Raw genomic sequence first — 15,279 nt, 5'->3', positions numbered from 1 at the left:
CTTCAAAGGTCACACACACACACACACACACACACACACACACACACACACACACACACACACACACACACACACACACACACACACACACACACACACACACACACACACACACACACACACACACACAATTTTATGGAGGCAGCGAGTGCAGAAAGCAGCATCAGATTTTCACCTCCTCACTGTTTCCTGACTCAGGAGACCAACACACACACTTTGAGGAGACCAACACACACACTTTGAGGAGACCAACACACACACTTTGAGGAGACCAACACACACACTTTGAGGTAAGGAGAAGTTTCCTCGTCGTGATTCTTGTGGAGTTTTCTCCGACGCGCTCCAGTTTAAAATCATTCACACTCTCTTATTTTTATTTTTATGTTTAAAGTTTGGACTGTAGTGTCCCGTTGGTCCCGTACGATTCTTGTAAACCTAAACATGAGTGATTACACTTTAACTTAACTTCCTAAATCAAACCAAAGTTCTAAAGAAGTGACTGTTCTCTGTAAAGTAATCTGTTTGGTTGATTATGTCTTCTTGGTAATAAATCTTATCTAATTGAAAGCCCTGACGGTCGTTTCCGTCCTCAATGGATCCATGTTTATAAGGAAGATGCATTTGTGGGATGAGCAGCAGAGCTGACATGAAAAATGAGCTAAAGGACTTCTCTCTGCTGTTGACTCTTGTCCGGACCTGCAGGTTCTTAATATCAGGAACTTTTGTTCCTGAAACTCTTGAGTTCCATCGACAAAACGAAGACACGCAGGAACTTTAAGTTCAGATTCTGCCTTCAGATCGTCGAGGAAGAGTTTGGAGAAGACGAGACGATGCTTTTCTGAAAGATCTCATGAGGGACGCTCCGGTACTGAGATCGGGTATTGAGTCCGATACTGGAGAGAGCACTCATATTTGTTAAAGACCCCCGATATACCAGCAGGGAGACAAGAAAGGACGAGCGACGGCTGTGGTCTGGAGATCGTTTAATATTAATGAGAATAACAGAAGGAGGAAAAACTGTAAATCAACGGGAAGTGAAAATTTGCTCATCCTACAAATGTACGTTTCTCATGATGATCAGACTTTCTATCAGACCAACAACCTTTGTTACAACCAATAAATAATCAGTCAAACAAACATTAACTTACTTTACGGGTCTTTCATTTGGCTGAAAACTGTAAAAATAAAAATACATCGGATGTTAACATTTTAAAAATATCTTCACTTTAATCAGCAGCAGCTTTCAGAAAAGACGGAGCGACATCAGACTGAAGGTGTGTTGTGCTAAAAGAAATGGCAAATGTAACCAGTACGGAGGTCAAAAGTCAGTTATTAAGATGATAAGATATATATAAAAGGAATCCTTCCTGGGGAGATGAGTCGTTCAGAAGTACTACTCTATAAAATACTGCACAGGGAAGTAGTTCATGAAGGAAGTTTCTCCTTCTCAGATTACAGAGAACTTTGGATTTCATCATGATGCTTTTCAACTAATTTGTGTAACTAATGAAGTAGCTGGAACAGCTAAATATTTTTTATAGGTGTGTGTCAGTGTGTGTGTGTGTCAGTGTGTGCGTGTGTGTGTGTGTGTAGTAAAACGAGTTGCTCTGTAACCGCTGACTCAGTGAGGCTCAACCTGACATCAGCTGACTGCATTTGAAAGTACAGAGACAAGAAGGCCGACAAAGCAACGACAAAACGACACAAAACTACTAGAATAAGACAGAAAACAACCACAAAAATATGCGAAACAGATACTAAACCCCCCCAAAAAGTAAACAAAACAGAAAACTACAGGGGCACAAAACAGAACAAAAGCGTCAAAACAAGCAGGAAGAGACGCATCAGCCACTAAATTCAACCACAACCGACACAAAAAAGCTCAAAACAACGAGAAAGAGACACAAAACAACCACAAAAGGCGTGTTGGATGTTGTGACTTTATTTTTAATCTGTGTTGTTGTCGCTGATGATTTCTAACCAATGGGGTGACTGCGTTGTGTTTCCAGCCAATCAGGATGGAGGCTGAGGAGGATGGGGCGGGGCGAGTGCGGGAGCTGCAGGAGCAGAGGATGACGGTCCAGAAGAAAACCTTCACCAAGTGGATGAACAGCGTCTTCACCAAGAACGGGGTGCGTGTCTGGGTCCGGGATCGGGTCTGGGATCGGGTCTGGGATCGGGTCTGGGATCGGGTCTGGGATTGGGTCTAGGATCGGATCTGGGATCGGGTCTGGGATCAGGTCTGGGATTGGGTCTAGGATCGGATCTGGGATCAGGTCTGGGATCGGGTCAGGGATCGGGTCCGGGATCGGGTCTGGGATCAGGTCTGGGATTGGGTCTAGGATCAGGTCTGGGATCGGGTCTGGGATCGGGTCTGGGATCGGGTCTGGGATCAGGTCTGGGATCAGGTCTGGGGTAGGCAGCGCCCTCTGGTGGTGTATATAGAAACCACAGCGACAGAAGGGCAGGAGGTGGTGGAGGAGGTCGGGGTGGACGGAGGGGTCAACTACTTTAACCAGCTGCTTATTCCTGTAACCATGGAAACCAGGGTCCTGAAACACAAGCACATTCAGAAAATATTATATCATCGGATTTCACCACTAAATGATGGTTTTAACTTCAGAGCTCCACAGATTCCCAAATAATCTCGGGACACGTGATAAAATCCCTTAATCAAGTTTCTAGAAACGGACTTTTCCTTTTCTATTGAGCGGCTTTCAGAAGAAGAAACTTTAATTCGTTACTCTTTATTTGCATATACTTTGACATTTTCTCAGTTTATTTTATAGAAATTTTCTTTCCTTCTTTAGAAAAAATTGACATATTTAACCTTTGACCTTCATTTTTTGTTGTATTTATCTTTTTACGGAATTTATTTAAGCAGCAATGTAGTTGTAGGCTCTTGTTGCACTATTTACTGTATTTATCTAATTATTTATTTGCACTTCCTGCTCGATGCGACTTTATAATCCCCCCCCCCCCCCCCCCCCCCCCACAAATAAAGTCTTTAATTAATTGATTGATTGAAAAAAGGGGCGGGGCTTCCTGCCAATATATCTGTTTACTCAGGAAAATGACAAAAAGTAGTGGAACATCTCTGCTGTCATGATGATATGGTTCAGTGATGTTTTGTTTGTTCCGATTCTGTTGTGTCACCTGAACGCGTTAGAGCGAGTTGGCCTGTGATTGGCTGAGAGTGGAGAAGGGGGCGGGGTCAGATGACTGCACGTGCTGTGTGTGTGTGTGTGTGTGTGTGTTTGGAGGAGAAGGAAGCAGCGGCCTGGTTCAGTTTAATAAGAAAGCGGCTTTGCAGACAAGAAACTCGTCCTGCTGGACGTTACAATAGTAACGACCTGGATAAGTAGCATTAATCTGATTTACTGGTTTGGAAATAGTAACGCGTTAGATTACTCGTTACTGAAAAAAGAGGTCATATGCGAGTAATGTGTCACTAATTAACGCGTTACCGGCATCACGGTAAATCTGATATAATGACAGTTTCACTGGTGAGTCTGGGTTTAGTGTCGTTTACCTGAAAGTTCACGATCCTGCCCAGATATTAGTGTTTAATAATGAAACTACTTAGATTGAGACAAAGTGACGTTAGTAATTTCTCTGTAAAATACTGAGAACGAATACTAACAGACTGTAAAGTTAAAACAAATTTATCTCAACAAAAGTATATAAAAAGTTCAGATTGGCCTCCAAAATAATTGGTTGGTTCATTAATGTTGTTTAGTTGATTTATGACCACTAGAGGTCACTGTATGACCTCCATTCCTAGTTTAGGTGACAGAACAAGAGGAATATCCCCAAATAGAAGAATCTACACAGCAGAACTTAAAGTGACGTTACTCATCTGGAAAACTCCAGGAAGAACTTGATACAGGGTTAATGACGAAGAGCGCCCCCTGCAGGAGGCCACAGAGCTGAAAGACGTCTACACGGAGCTGAAGACCGGAGTGGCTCTGATCCGCCTGCTGGAGCTCATCGCCAAGGTGACGCTGACTCCGCCCAGCCGTGGCCGGCTCAGGGTCCACTTCCTGGAGAACAACAGCATCGCCATCAACTTCCTGAAAACCAAGGTCAGTCCTTCTGGAGGGGCGAGAAGGGGGGGGGGGGGGGGGGGGGGCGAAGAGGGGTGTCTGTTTGGCTCACGGTCCTGCTGCTGTCCTCGCCGTCAGATCCGGGTGGATCTGATTGGTCCAGAGAACGTGGTGGACGGCGACCGGACCCTTATTTTGGGTCTGCTGTGGATCATCATCCTCAGGTTTCAGATCGGACCCATCAACCTGGAGGGGGTACGGAAACAAACACACCCTCTACCAGCGCTCACCAGCGAGCCCCGAATACCAAAGGTCACTTTGTTTTCTTCCTCCTCCTCCTCCTCCTCCTCCTCCTCAGTCTGGGGGCGGGGCCAGTGTGGCTCGCCGCTCGGCGAAGGAGGCGCTGTTGATCTGGTGTCAGATGAAAACTTCGGGGTACGAAGACGTCAACGTTCGGGACTTCTCGTCCAGCTGGAGGGACGGGCTCGCCTTCAACGCCCTGATCCACGCCCACCGGTGACACACACACACACACACACACTCACACACACACACACACACACACACACACACACACACACACACACACACACACACACACACTTGGGCTCCTCTGGAGGTGTTTCTGGTTTATGCACCAACATGTGGTGGAGCCTCAAGGAACTAAAGGTTCCAGTTCTTCTCTTATGGAACCACAAAGGTTCCTGTGCTCATTATTGGCCCAAAGTCTCTGATGACATAAAGACAAACAAATGAACAGTGACGTCATATCTGTGAAAGAAAGTCGACTTCCTGGTTCGAGTGTGAACATCGAGAAGGTTTCTCGTGGCGATTTATTGTTCCTGATGGTTCCTGGTAAATGTGGAAAGTTCCCATGATACTTCCTGGTGCTGGCTGAGAGTTTCTAGGGTTCCTGGTACCTGGAAACAATTCCTTACAGGATTGCAGATACCCCAAAACCAGGTCCTACCATGGTTCCTTGTACCCGAGGGAAGTTCCTCTGATGCAGAGATCTTAGGGTTCCTGGTTCCAGGTGTGCTTCCTGACACCTGAGAAAAGGTTTCTATGGTAGTTCCAGGTGCATGGGGAGAGTTCTTGTGGTTCCTCGTACCTGAACAAAGTTCCTGTGACCTTTCCCGATAAATGTGGAAAGTTCTTATGATGATTCCTGGTACCTGAAAAAAAACAAACAGGTGGTTCCTGGTACTTGATAAAAGTTCCTTTGATGGTACCGGGTCGTTGGGCAGGGTTCTTATGATTTTCCCTGGTACCTGGAACTAGTTCATGTGGTCTCATGAGCCACTGTGGTTGATGGACAACCGTTTAAAAACTCACGCCTGTTTTCTGGCTCCCAGCCCCGACCTGTTTGAGTACTGGCGTCTCCGCGGCAACGATCCGAGCCGCAACCTGGAGCACGCCTTCGCCATGGCGGAGCGGGAGTTCGGCATCATGCAGCTGCTGGAGGTGGACGACATGTTGGTTCCTCATCCCGACGAGAAGTCCATCATGACCTACGTGTCCCTCTACTACCACTACTTCTCCAAGATGAAGCAGGGCCAGACCATCCAGAAGAGACTCACCAAGGTGTAAACACACACACACACACACACGCACGCACGCACGCACACACACATTATCGAAATATACACTCCAGCACAGACTCGCGAGCAATATTGAGATTGGGGCCCCCTGCTGGCCACTCTATGTACTGCAGCAGTATGATTACCAGCAGCAGGGTTCAGGTCGGTGTGTGGGGATTACTGTTGGATTACTGAAAATGTACACACACACACACACACACACACACACACACACACACACACACACACACACACACACACACACACACACACACACACACACACACACACACACGTCTATCTGATGCTACAATAGTTTAATTTGATGAAATGTGTTAATGTGTTAATAGGAAGCTGCTAGTTGTTGTTGTTGTTGTTGTTGACGTTGCCAGGAGCAGATGTGTTTTCATTGGTTCAGTGGGGGTTGATGGTCTCATGTACAGTCAGAGTTTGATATTGAGTGCTGATGTCAGTCGGAGTCACACAGTTGAAGGTTCCCGTCGTTAAAGTTTGCAGCCGATGTTTCCTCGGCCTCATCTTGTCGTTGTTTCTAAGGTTTGCTGTTTGTGTGCTGATCTTCCTGAAGAGGTGTGTTTCAGCCTGAGTCCACCTGCTGGGTGTCTGTCAGGTGGTTCAGGAGTGTGTGATGTGTGTGTAGTCAGTCCTGAGTGTTCTGTGGCTGCAGAGGGAGTGCAGGCGGAGTTCATCCAGCTCCTCCCGCCATAAGGTTTGTGTCCAACCAGTTAGAATTAAAGTGTAATTAGAACTTCAACATTTATTCCATCATTTTATTCACATTCTGCTGCTGGAAGACAAGTTATTTCTAAGTCATCAGACCCGAAATGTTCCGTGATCGTTTACTTTGGTTCATAAATGTGTTTTCTTCTTACAGTGACGCTTCATTTATGGATGCAAAGGAAAGGAAAAGAGGGAAAATCTGATAAATAAAGAAAGTCACATAAATCTAAACTTGATCAACGGGAAAACGCAGAGCAAATATTTTTTTTAAAGTCTTAAGTACAAATATTGTTGTTAAATTTATTCTCACTAAATGATGGAAATCACATCTGTAACCAGCGTATTGAATTATCGTCTCTATTTACTAATATATGGACAAAACCTGCATCTAAAGGTTAGATTTTAATTATGATTAGTTAAGTTATTTAATATGAAATAATATGAAATTTAAAAAATGTACAGTTATGAAATACATTCTTGATTTTAAAGGGTGAAATTAATCATTTGTCATAAGTTTGTTGTAGTTTAAAGTCCAGAATACAGATGTTGTGACTCTAACTTATTTCTTAACTGGACAGAAGCGTTAGAAACTTGTTCTCGACGTAGAAATGTAACACAGAGCGACTCGATTAACTTTCTTCAGTATGAATCTGTTAGGAAAAACTTCTAGATTCTTGTTTGTTGTTGTTTCCTGCAGAGCTGTTCAATCAACAACAACTTGTAACTAAAAGTTTACTGGTCGCAGTCCCACTGCTGCCGGGTCCCCAGTGAGCGTCCCTGAGGAACGCTACCTTGTTTTAAAACCTGTGTTGACGAGCAGCTGAAAAGAGTTCTGGATCCAGAAACACTCTTTGATAAAAATGAGTATTTTCTTTTTTCCCATTCCGAGCCTGTGACTGAACGGTTCCTGTGACTTCCTCAGATCGTGGGTTTGCTGATGAAGCTCGCTGACATGAAGCTCCAGTACGAGCGGCTGGTGTCCGACCTGCTTCACTGGATCAGATCTAAGGTCAGAGACGTGTCGGTGTTCGATTCCTCCTCTCCGGTCCCTCAGAGCGTCTGAACATTTGACCTGTTTGTCCGGGGATGTCAAACATGTGTAGAGAGTTCAACCAGGCCGGCAGGAGCTTTCAACGTGTAAACATAATAAAGCTGAGTTGAAGGAGTGTTGATTCGCCGATGACGCTGTGCTCTGTGTGTCCAGTCTGATGGCAGTGTGTTCCTCAGGTGGTTCAGCTGAATGACAGAAGATTCCCCAACTCCCTGAGGGAGATGCAGACGCTGATGACGGATTTCAAGACGTACCGGACGGTGGAGAAGCCCCCCAAATACCAGGTCAGACCGAGCCTCGGCTCGCCGCGTCCCTCCGCCTCTCGGCCCTCCGCCTCTCGGCCCTCCGCCTCTCGGCCCTCCGCCTCTCGGCCCTCCGCCTCTCGGCCCTCCGCCTCTTGGCCCTTCGCCTCTCGGCCCTCCGCCTCTCGGCCCTCCGCCTCTCGGCCCTCCGCCTCTCGGCCCTCCGCCTGACGCCTGTTTCACCCCTCAGGAGCGCGGCGCCATCGAAGCTCACCTCTTCAGCCTGAGGACGCAGCTGGCAGCCAACAACCAGCGGGCGTACAACCCCCCCGAGGGTAACGGACGCAACACGCTAAAGGCCAACGCTGAGAGTCTTTTCTGCTTCATGCAGACGTATGGAAGTAGAACCACTTCCTAAAGGTTGTAAAAACCTTTAGGGAGTGGATTTAGCATAATACAACCTCTTTAATATAAACTTTTTAAAAACCATTCGGTTGAATCGTTCATTAACGACACACACCTTCCTGCAGCGCTGCACACGGTGTGCTCAGCTTTAAAAAAAAAGAAATAAAAAGAAAGTAATGCAGCTGTTGTGTGTGCAGGTAAAACCCTGAGTGACATAGAGAAGAGTTGGGTTTTACTGGAGAGAGCGGAACACGAGCGTGAGCGAGCCCTGCAGGAGGCGCTGCTGCGTCTGGAGAGCCTGGAGCAGCTGGCTCAGAAGTTTAGCAGAAAGGTAAAGACTCACCTGAGCGTCTCTGGCTGTCTGGAACCCGCCTGTTACTCACAGCCCCTCCCTTCCCCGCTCCTCCCTCCCCAGGCGGCGCTGAGGGAGGGCTACCTGGAGGACACTCTGCGTCTCATCCGCAGGCAGGACGTCCGCGCTCTGTCCACGGTGGAGGAGGCGCAGGCGGCCGGGCGGCGGCTGGAGGCGCTGTCCACCGATGCCCTGGCCCGAGAGCCGCGCTTCTCCGCCCTCAGAGACATGGCGGAGTCCATCCGGAGAGGAGACTACCACAGCAAGGAGCAGGTCATCAGGAGGTGGGAGAAACGCTGCGACGGCATCACTGTTCTTCTCTCTTGTCGTTGTGACGAAGCTTCTCTTTAGATTTGTGTTCCGCCTGCGTCTCGTCACAGTGTGAATTCCCCTGCCGGGGGTTTCTGTGTGTTTCACAGGGAGCAGAGCATCAGCGGACGATGGAGGGACCTCCTGCAGCAGCTCCAGGAGCAGCAGGGGCTGCTGGGAAATGTGGTGGAAACCCTCGGCATCCTGCGAGACGTCGAGCTGGTTTCCCAGGAGCTGAAGGAGCTGCAGGTGAGCTTCCCCTCCGGTGACTGACGGGACGAAGACACAACCTGCTGGAAGATAAGAAGGAGCTGAGTTTGTGTGTCTGCAGAGTCAGGCGGGTTCCTCTGAGGTCGGGAAGCAGCTGGCGGAGGTGGAGTCCCTGCTTCAGAAACAAGACCTGCTGGAGGCGCAGATCTCCGGTCACGGTGAAACCATCAGCTCCATCAGCAGCACGGCGCTCAAGGTGACCTTCATCATCATCATCGTCGTCGTCGACGCCGATGGGGGTTACCACCGGTGAATCTCTGTGTTTGTGTCCTCAGGGGACGTTCAGAGACGTTCAGCAGGTCCAGAGCAGAGTGCGAGCGCTGGAGGCTCAGTACCGCTCCCTGGTGTCGCTCAGCAGCAGCAGGTTTCCTTCAGCTTCCTCTCACTTGTTTTACTGAAGGAGCCTCCGACCGATCCTCACCTCCTCTGCTCTGCTCCGTCAGGAGGAAGCAGCTGGACGCCCAGCTCCGCGTGTTTGAGTTCTTCCACGACTGCGAGGAGTTGGAGGCGTGGCTCTACGAGCGCTGGCTGAAGCTGCAGACCGCCGGACTGGGACGAGACCTCAACCACATCCAGCTGGCCCAGCACAAGCACAAGGTGAGCCGGGGGTTGTATTTAATGTGAAGCACATTGGAGGATGGGCACTGTCACATTTGACCTTGAATAACCTCACCTGATGTGATGGCGTCCTGTGAGGCGTTGGAGGCGGAGCTTCAGGCTCAGGAGTCACTGTACCGAGGCGTTCTGAGTCGGGGTCAGGACCTGCAGTCCAAGCAGAGCCAGATCACCCAGAGAGCCGTCCTCAAGTGGCTCCGGACCCTGAAGAAGCAGTGGGGAATCCTGAGCGAGGAGGCCGCCGCCCGCCGCAGCCGCCTGCAGGCCGCCGCCGCCATCAGGCAGGTGAGAAGTGAAGAAGACGTAGAGACCAATCGGGTGGTCGGTCCTCCTCCGGCGGGATTTAAACTCCTCCTCCCTTCAGTACTTTGCAGACGTGGCCGAGGCGAGTTCCTGGCTGGACGACAGGAAGCCGCTGTTGACCAGTGAGGATCATGGGAAGGACGAGTCCAGCACAGCGCTGCTGCTGCAGCGCCACCTGCGCTTGGAGAAGGAGATGGCGGGGTACGGCGCGGACTTAAAGCGGCTGAGCGAGCAGGCGAGGAGCGCGGCACAGCTGACAGCTCAGATGGTGAGTTTCACCTGCAGACCACCGACACGTTCAGAGAGATCGTCCAACTGACGCCGTCCGTCCTACAGGTGGAGCCACAGAGCAGCCACATGGTCCAAAACAGCGACTCCGACTCCTCCTCTTCGGAGGACGAACAGCAGGAGGAGCAGGGGGCGGGGCCACCGGGGAGGAGCAGGCCGAGCTCCGCCCCTCAGAGCGAGGAGACCAGAGCTAAAGTGCGCTTCAGATACAGCCGAGGTAACCTGTGCTAATGCTAACGGATAAAAAAACATGTGCAGCCTCTCCATAACCCGTAATGAGCTCGTTACCCAAGTTTGTACTCGATTAGTTACTAGTTAGTTCTATAGAAAGTTGTTGAATTTGGCCCTATTCATTTATTTGGTTGAAAATCACTAAAGTGTCTCGTTTGGTCCTGAAGGTTTGAGACATTCTCAAACGAAACAGAAAATTTGCGTTAAAATGTGAAGTTTTTCTTGGGTTTCAGGTCAGTTTCCGTGGGATCGTAACGAAGTGGTCACCGTGGTCGGCGCCGAGTCGAACTCCGACCGAGTTTTAGCCCGAGACGCTCGAGGAAACCAGCAACTCATCCCCAAAACCTACCTGACCCTGCTGTCAGCTACGGTATGATCAGCCGTCGGCCGCCTCTCCGCCCGTTCACGCTGTAAAATCACGCCTGAGCTGGAGGAGTTCCTCAGGGCTTTGTGTTCGGCTCCTGAAAACTGTCCAAGTGTGGTTTTAAATTCAAGACAAGACAGTTTGAGGACGCTTTACTTCCCCTTTGGTTGATATTCTGTGACGTCACCCCTTCAGGCTCCTCCCCCGACGCCGCCCGTCTCCCCCAGTAGAGTGACGGAGAGCTCGAGCAGGAAGTTGAGTCGTCCGAGGCGACGGTACTCGATGCGTCGCAGCACGACGGAGACCCAGACGACGTCCCTGCCCGACCCGGAGTACCAAAGGGAGACTGTAGAGGGCGCCCAGGCCGGCCTGGACCAGGACTACAGGGTCCTGTACAACATGCTGAAGGTGAGAGAACGGCATTCTGGGAAATTTCCGACTCACACGGCCACAGTTTATGCATTTTGATGATAAGTTGAACTGTGTCTATCAGTATGAATACAAGTACGTCCTGTTGATTTGTGTTGTCAGTCGAAGACGAGGAGTCTGGAGGAGACGCTGCGCCTCCATCGGTTCTACAACAGCTGTCAGGAGTTTGAGTCGTGGATGGAGGACAAGGAGAACATCCTGAACACCTTCAGCACAGACGGCGACAACCTGGGAGTGGTTCAGGCCAAATACGAGGTGGAGACTTTTCCCTTCCGCTGCAGCAGGAGTGTCAAACACATTTCAGTTCAGGTTCCACATTCAGACCAACATATCTTTCGTGGGTCGGACTGGTAAAATAGAGCCTTAATAACCTTTACATTTAAACTTTAGAGGTTGTTTTTGTTGTTGTGGCACAGAATATACATGAAGACAATGTCTATATTTTCACAAAACCAAACAATTACTACAGAAAATGACTACAATCTTGACATAAAGTGAATTTTAATGAAATGTTCTGCTGCAGAATACAGTGAAATGTCACAAACGGTTGCCTTCTGGGTGTTCAGATCAGTACAGGTCTTCATGCTGGTTGGAGGAGGCGATACGACAATGTTGAGGGTACATTAAGTTCATTATTTTGAAACTGGTGAAACTTTGTTCTCTCTTGTTCCAGAACTTCCTGACTGAGTTGGCGAGTGGGCGTGGCCAGCTGGATGACATCCTAAAGATGGCAGGGGAGCTGGTGCGCAGTCGTCACAGTAAACAGAGCGAGATCCAGAGCCGTCAGAGGAGAGTGACCAGCAGGTATGAAACCACACACTCGGGGCGAAGGGACAGCAGGTGAAGACATTCATGGCTGTCATGGCCTCCGTTCAGGTGGGAGAGGATCCAGCAGCTGAAGGACGAGAGAGGCCGCGAGCTGCTGAGCACGGCCGACGTTCACTCCTTCCTGCACAGCTGCCAGGAGGCCAAAGCTCAGCTGCAACATCAGCTGTCGCAGCTCGACGAGCCGGACGCCGCCGCCGCCTCCTTCACCTCCTTCACTCTGCAGGCCGAGGAGGAGAACCAGGCCCGGAGCCTCCGCGACATCCAGGCCCTGGAGAGCAAGATCGCCTACCTGAGGAGCGTCGCCAAGATGTAGGAGGCCGAGAGGGAAGCACAGCGTGTGTGTGTGAGAGAACATTGTTCACCTGCAGTGTGTGTGTGTGTGTGTGTGTGTGTGTGTCACAGGAAGCAGGACTGCAGTCCGGCTGAAAGCGCCGCCATCATGGAGGAGGTCCAAGGTTTGGAGGCTCTGCTGAGGACGGTGAGCGTTCGATCCAGAGGACGTTGTATCGTCACCTTCTTGTTTCCAAAATGAAGCAGAAAGTGTTTTAAAAGACGTCAGATTCTCCAGATGTTCTCCTCCTCCTCCTGTTCACCTCCTCCTCCTGTTCTCCTCCTCCTCCTGTTCACCTCCTCCTCCTGTTCTCCTCCTCTTCTCCTCCTCCTCCTGTTCTCCTCCTCCTCCTGGTCTGGTCGGTCCAGAAACCTTCTGTATTCTAAGTTTCTAGCTCCTCCTTGATTTTCCTCATTTGAATATTGGATCATAGGAGCTACATTCAGAATCTGCTGTGTCTGTGTGAGCTGGACTGGCTCCGCCCACACATGCCCATCTTGGGAAGAGGAGGAAGTACTTCCTCTCGTGGTGCCATGTGCCAGAGCAGAGCTGCCTAATTGTGGGAGGAGCTCCTCTCGCCGCTCGTGTTCCCACCGTCACCACTGATGCCATTGTTTGTGGCGTTGCTCAGGTGAAGCTTCAGGCTGCACGCAGACAGCGCCTCCTGGAGGACACTCGCAGGCTGCAACGCTTCCAGCAGGGGGCGAAGGAGCTGCAGCACTGGGCCGACTCGGTACGAGAGCGCCTCCTGCAGGAGGAGACGGCCGGAGACGTGGCCTCAGCAGTGGCGCTGCTGGAGCAGCACCGGGAGTTCCGGGAGGAGATGGAGGCGCAGAGGAGCAGGTACAGACTACACAACACTACACAATATTCACTACACAATATACACAACACAATATACACAACACAGAAGTATCAGCCGCTGGTTGGTTTTCTGAATTTCTTTCTATTAAGTGTGTACACATTGATGTTTGCTCTTCTGATATTCTGACTGTCCAGAAGGGGGCGCCACAAGGTTCTGTATTAGGTCCCTTGTGGTTTCATATTTATATTAATGATTTGAGAGAGAAAATCAAGCTCTTATTTGCATGCAGATGATTCTGTCACTTATTGGTGTGGAGCCCCTGCTGGTGGCTGTTGAGCACTGACACGGTGTCTTTAAGGAAAAACCAATCCAACTTCTGTCTTTCTGTCCTCAAAATGATGATTTGAAATAAATCCAGAGACAAAGCTAATTGTTGCTCAAACATATGTACATCTCTCACACGTTGAAACAAAAATTCCCCCTCTTGTCCATTGTGAAATAATCCCTCGTGTAACTGATGTTTGTCTTCAACTCCTTGGTATCCGAGTCGTCTCTATACTCTTAGTTTGTTCTCCTCAGACTGTCCGAGATGGAGACTTTGGGGAAATCTCTCCATCAGGATGCCTCGGGTGACGTCCAGCAGACCCTGGACGACCTGGCGGCTGATTGGTTGAAGCTGGACATGCTGTGGGCCAATAAGAAGCAGCGTCTGGAGCAAGGGGTGGAGCTCCAGAGGCTGAACCAGGAAGGAGACCGGATCGAGGCAACGCTGTCCGGACACGAGACCCGACTGAGGGTCAACGATGTCGGGGTGAGTGACCTCACTTCCTGCCCTTCTTCTGTGCTCCTCACGGTCTCATCCCACATAGACGATTCCCTGTTAGACGCCTTTTTATATTAAGTGAATTATTTGCAATATTTCAGTGACCTAGGATCAATAATGTATTTATACACATAAAAACACATAGTTCCCCACAAAAAAAAAGCATGTCGGACTAAAAACATATGAAACACACTGAAATGTTACAAATAATTCACTTAATATAATAAGGCGTCTAAACGGGAATCGTCTATCTGGGAATTGTCTATGTGGGAGGACACTGCTCCTCACACCTCCCTCACCTCCTCCTTGGAGAACTTTGGACCTTCACATCCTGTGGGCTTGTCGCTGCAGGACTCTGTGGACGCGGTGCACGGCCTGCTGGGACGTCAGGACGAGCTGGAGGCTCTGCTGAAGGCTCTGGACCAGCGAGTGGAGAACTTCTGTGAGCGCAGCGGCGAGCTGATGGAGCTGCAGCACTACGCCGCCAAACAGTAAGAAAACTGAAACCCAGCTTCCCCATCCCTGCGACAGGATCATTATCTGACAGTTCAACAACAACATCCAACAGAAAAGTTGATTTCAATGTGCTGATCTGTGGATGACTGGCGAGACAAATGGACATGAATGGATGAATTAAATAAGAATCTCAGGATTTATTTCTGCTAAAAAATTATTAAATTGTTCAAACAAGTGTTGTTTCATGACTATAAATGAAATATTTGTGTAATTCATTTTCTTATCATTCATTTGAATTTTTAACATTCAAAATTATCTTTTACTTTTCTTGCGTATGACTTTCTATAACAGTATTATATTTTTCACATTTCTGTTTCTACCTTGTTCTAAGTCACTGTAACCAGTTTGGTTTTGTCTGGTCTGTTGTCCTGCTTCGTGTTTTTGATCCAGCATTAAGGAGCGCAGCCGGAGCATCCAGACGGCCAACCAGAGGCTGAAGGAGAGCAGCGGGCGGAGGAGGAACCTGCTGCTGGCCTCCAAGAAATACCAGGTGAGATTCCTCCTGGTCGCGTGAGTCGCACTGCGTTTTGTGGGCCGTGAGGACGACGCCCTGCTCTCTGCCGGCTTCCAGGAGTTTCAGAGAGACGCCGAGGAGCTGCTGCTGTGGATGGACGAGAAGTTCAAGGTGGCTGAAGACGAGTCGTACCGCGACCCCACCAACATCCTCCGGAAGCTGAAGAGGCACGAGGCGGCCGAGAGCGAGATGCAGGCCAACCAGGTGTGGCTGGATCGACTCGTTCAGGTGAAAATACT

General features: G+C 49.5%; 1 protein-coding gene across 1 annotated transcript in view; it reads left to right on the top strand.

The window, feature by feature from the left end:
- Positions 1 to 2,018: 2,018 nt before the first annotated feature.
- Positions 2,019 to 15,279, top strand: part of sptbn5 (spectrin, beta, non-erythrocytic 5) — a gene marked incomplete at its 5' end in the record, with an annotated part of 37,444 nt that continues 24,183 nt past the window's right edge. Inside the window, 28 exons of the mRNA XM_080479810.1 lie at positions 2,019 to 2,132; positions 3,918 to 4,085; positions 4,185 to 4,301; positions 4,405 to 4,562; positions 5,402 to 5,630; positions 7,287 to 7,373; positions 7,592 to 7,699; positions 7,908 to 7,992; positions 8,260 to 8,393; positions 8,478 to 8,698; positions 8,834 to 8,972; positions 9,055 to 9,189; positions 9,269 to 9,357; positions 9,437 to 9,590; positions 9,690 to 9,893; positions 9,973 to 10,179; positions 10,248 to 10,416; positions 10,664 to 10,800; positions 10,990 to 11,202; positions 11,326 to 11,478; positions 11,897 to 12,027; positions 12,100 to 12,360; positions 12,454 to 12,529; positions 13,014 to 13,225; positions 13,767 to 13,998; positions 14,362 to 14,501; positions 14,917 to 15,016; positions 15,098 to 15,268. Coding sequence (XP_080335936.1) covers positions 2,019 to 2,132; positions 3,918 to 4,085; positions 4,185 to 4,301; positions 4,405 to 4,562; positions 5,402 to 5,630; positions 7,287 to 7,373; positions 7,592 to 7,699; positions 7,908 to 7,992; positions 8,260 to 8,393; positions 8,478 to 8,698; positions 8,834 to 8,972; positions 9,055 to 9,189; positions 9,269 to 9,357; positions 9,437 to 9,590; positions 9,690 to 9,893; positions 9,973 to 10,179; positions 10,248 to 10,416; positions 10,664 to 10,800; positions 10,990 to 11,202; positions 11,326 to 11,478; positions 11,897 to 12,027; positions 12,100 to 12,360; positions 12,454 to 12,529; positions 13,014 to 13,225; positions 13,767 to 13,998; positions 14,362 to 14,501; positions 14,917 to 15,016; positions 15,098 to 15,268 — 4,344 coding nt within the window. The remainder of the gene's footprint in view (positions 2,133 to 3,917; positions 4,086 to 4,184; positions 4,302 to 4,404; positions 4,563 to 5,401; positions 5,631 to 7,286; positions 7,374 to 7,591; positions 7,700 to 7,907; positions 7,993 to 8,259; positions 8,394 to 8,477; positions 8,699 to 8,833; positions 8,973 to 9,054; positions 9,190 to 9,268; positions 9,358 to 9,436; positions 9,591 to 9,689; positions 9,894 to 9,972; positions 10,180 to 10,247; positions 10,417 to 10,663; positions 10,801 to 10,989; positions 11,203 to 11,325; positions 11,479 to 11,896; positions 12,028 to 12,099; positions 12,361 to 12,453; positions 12,530 to 13,013; positions 13,226 to 13,766; positions 13,999 to 14,361; positions 14,502 to 14,916; positions 15,017 to 15,097; positions 15,269 to 15,279) is intronic.

The sequence above is a fragment of the Lipophrys pholis genome (genome assembly GCF_963383615.2).
Source record: "Lipophrys pholis genome assembly, chromosome: 14".
Taxonomy (NCBI): domain Eukaryota; kingdom Metazoa; phylum Chordata; class Actinopteri; order Blenniiformes; family Blenniidae; genus Lipophrys; species Lipophrys pholis.
The sequence above is the reverse complement of the archived record's forward strand: the minus strand, read 5'-3'. Positions and strand labels throughout refer to the sequence as shown.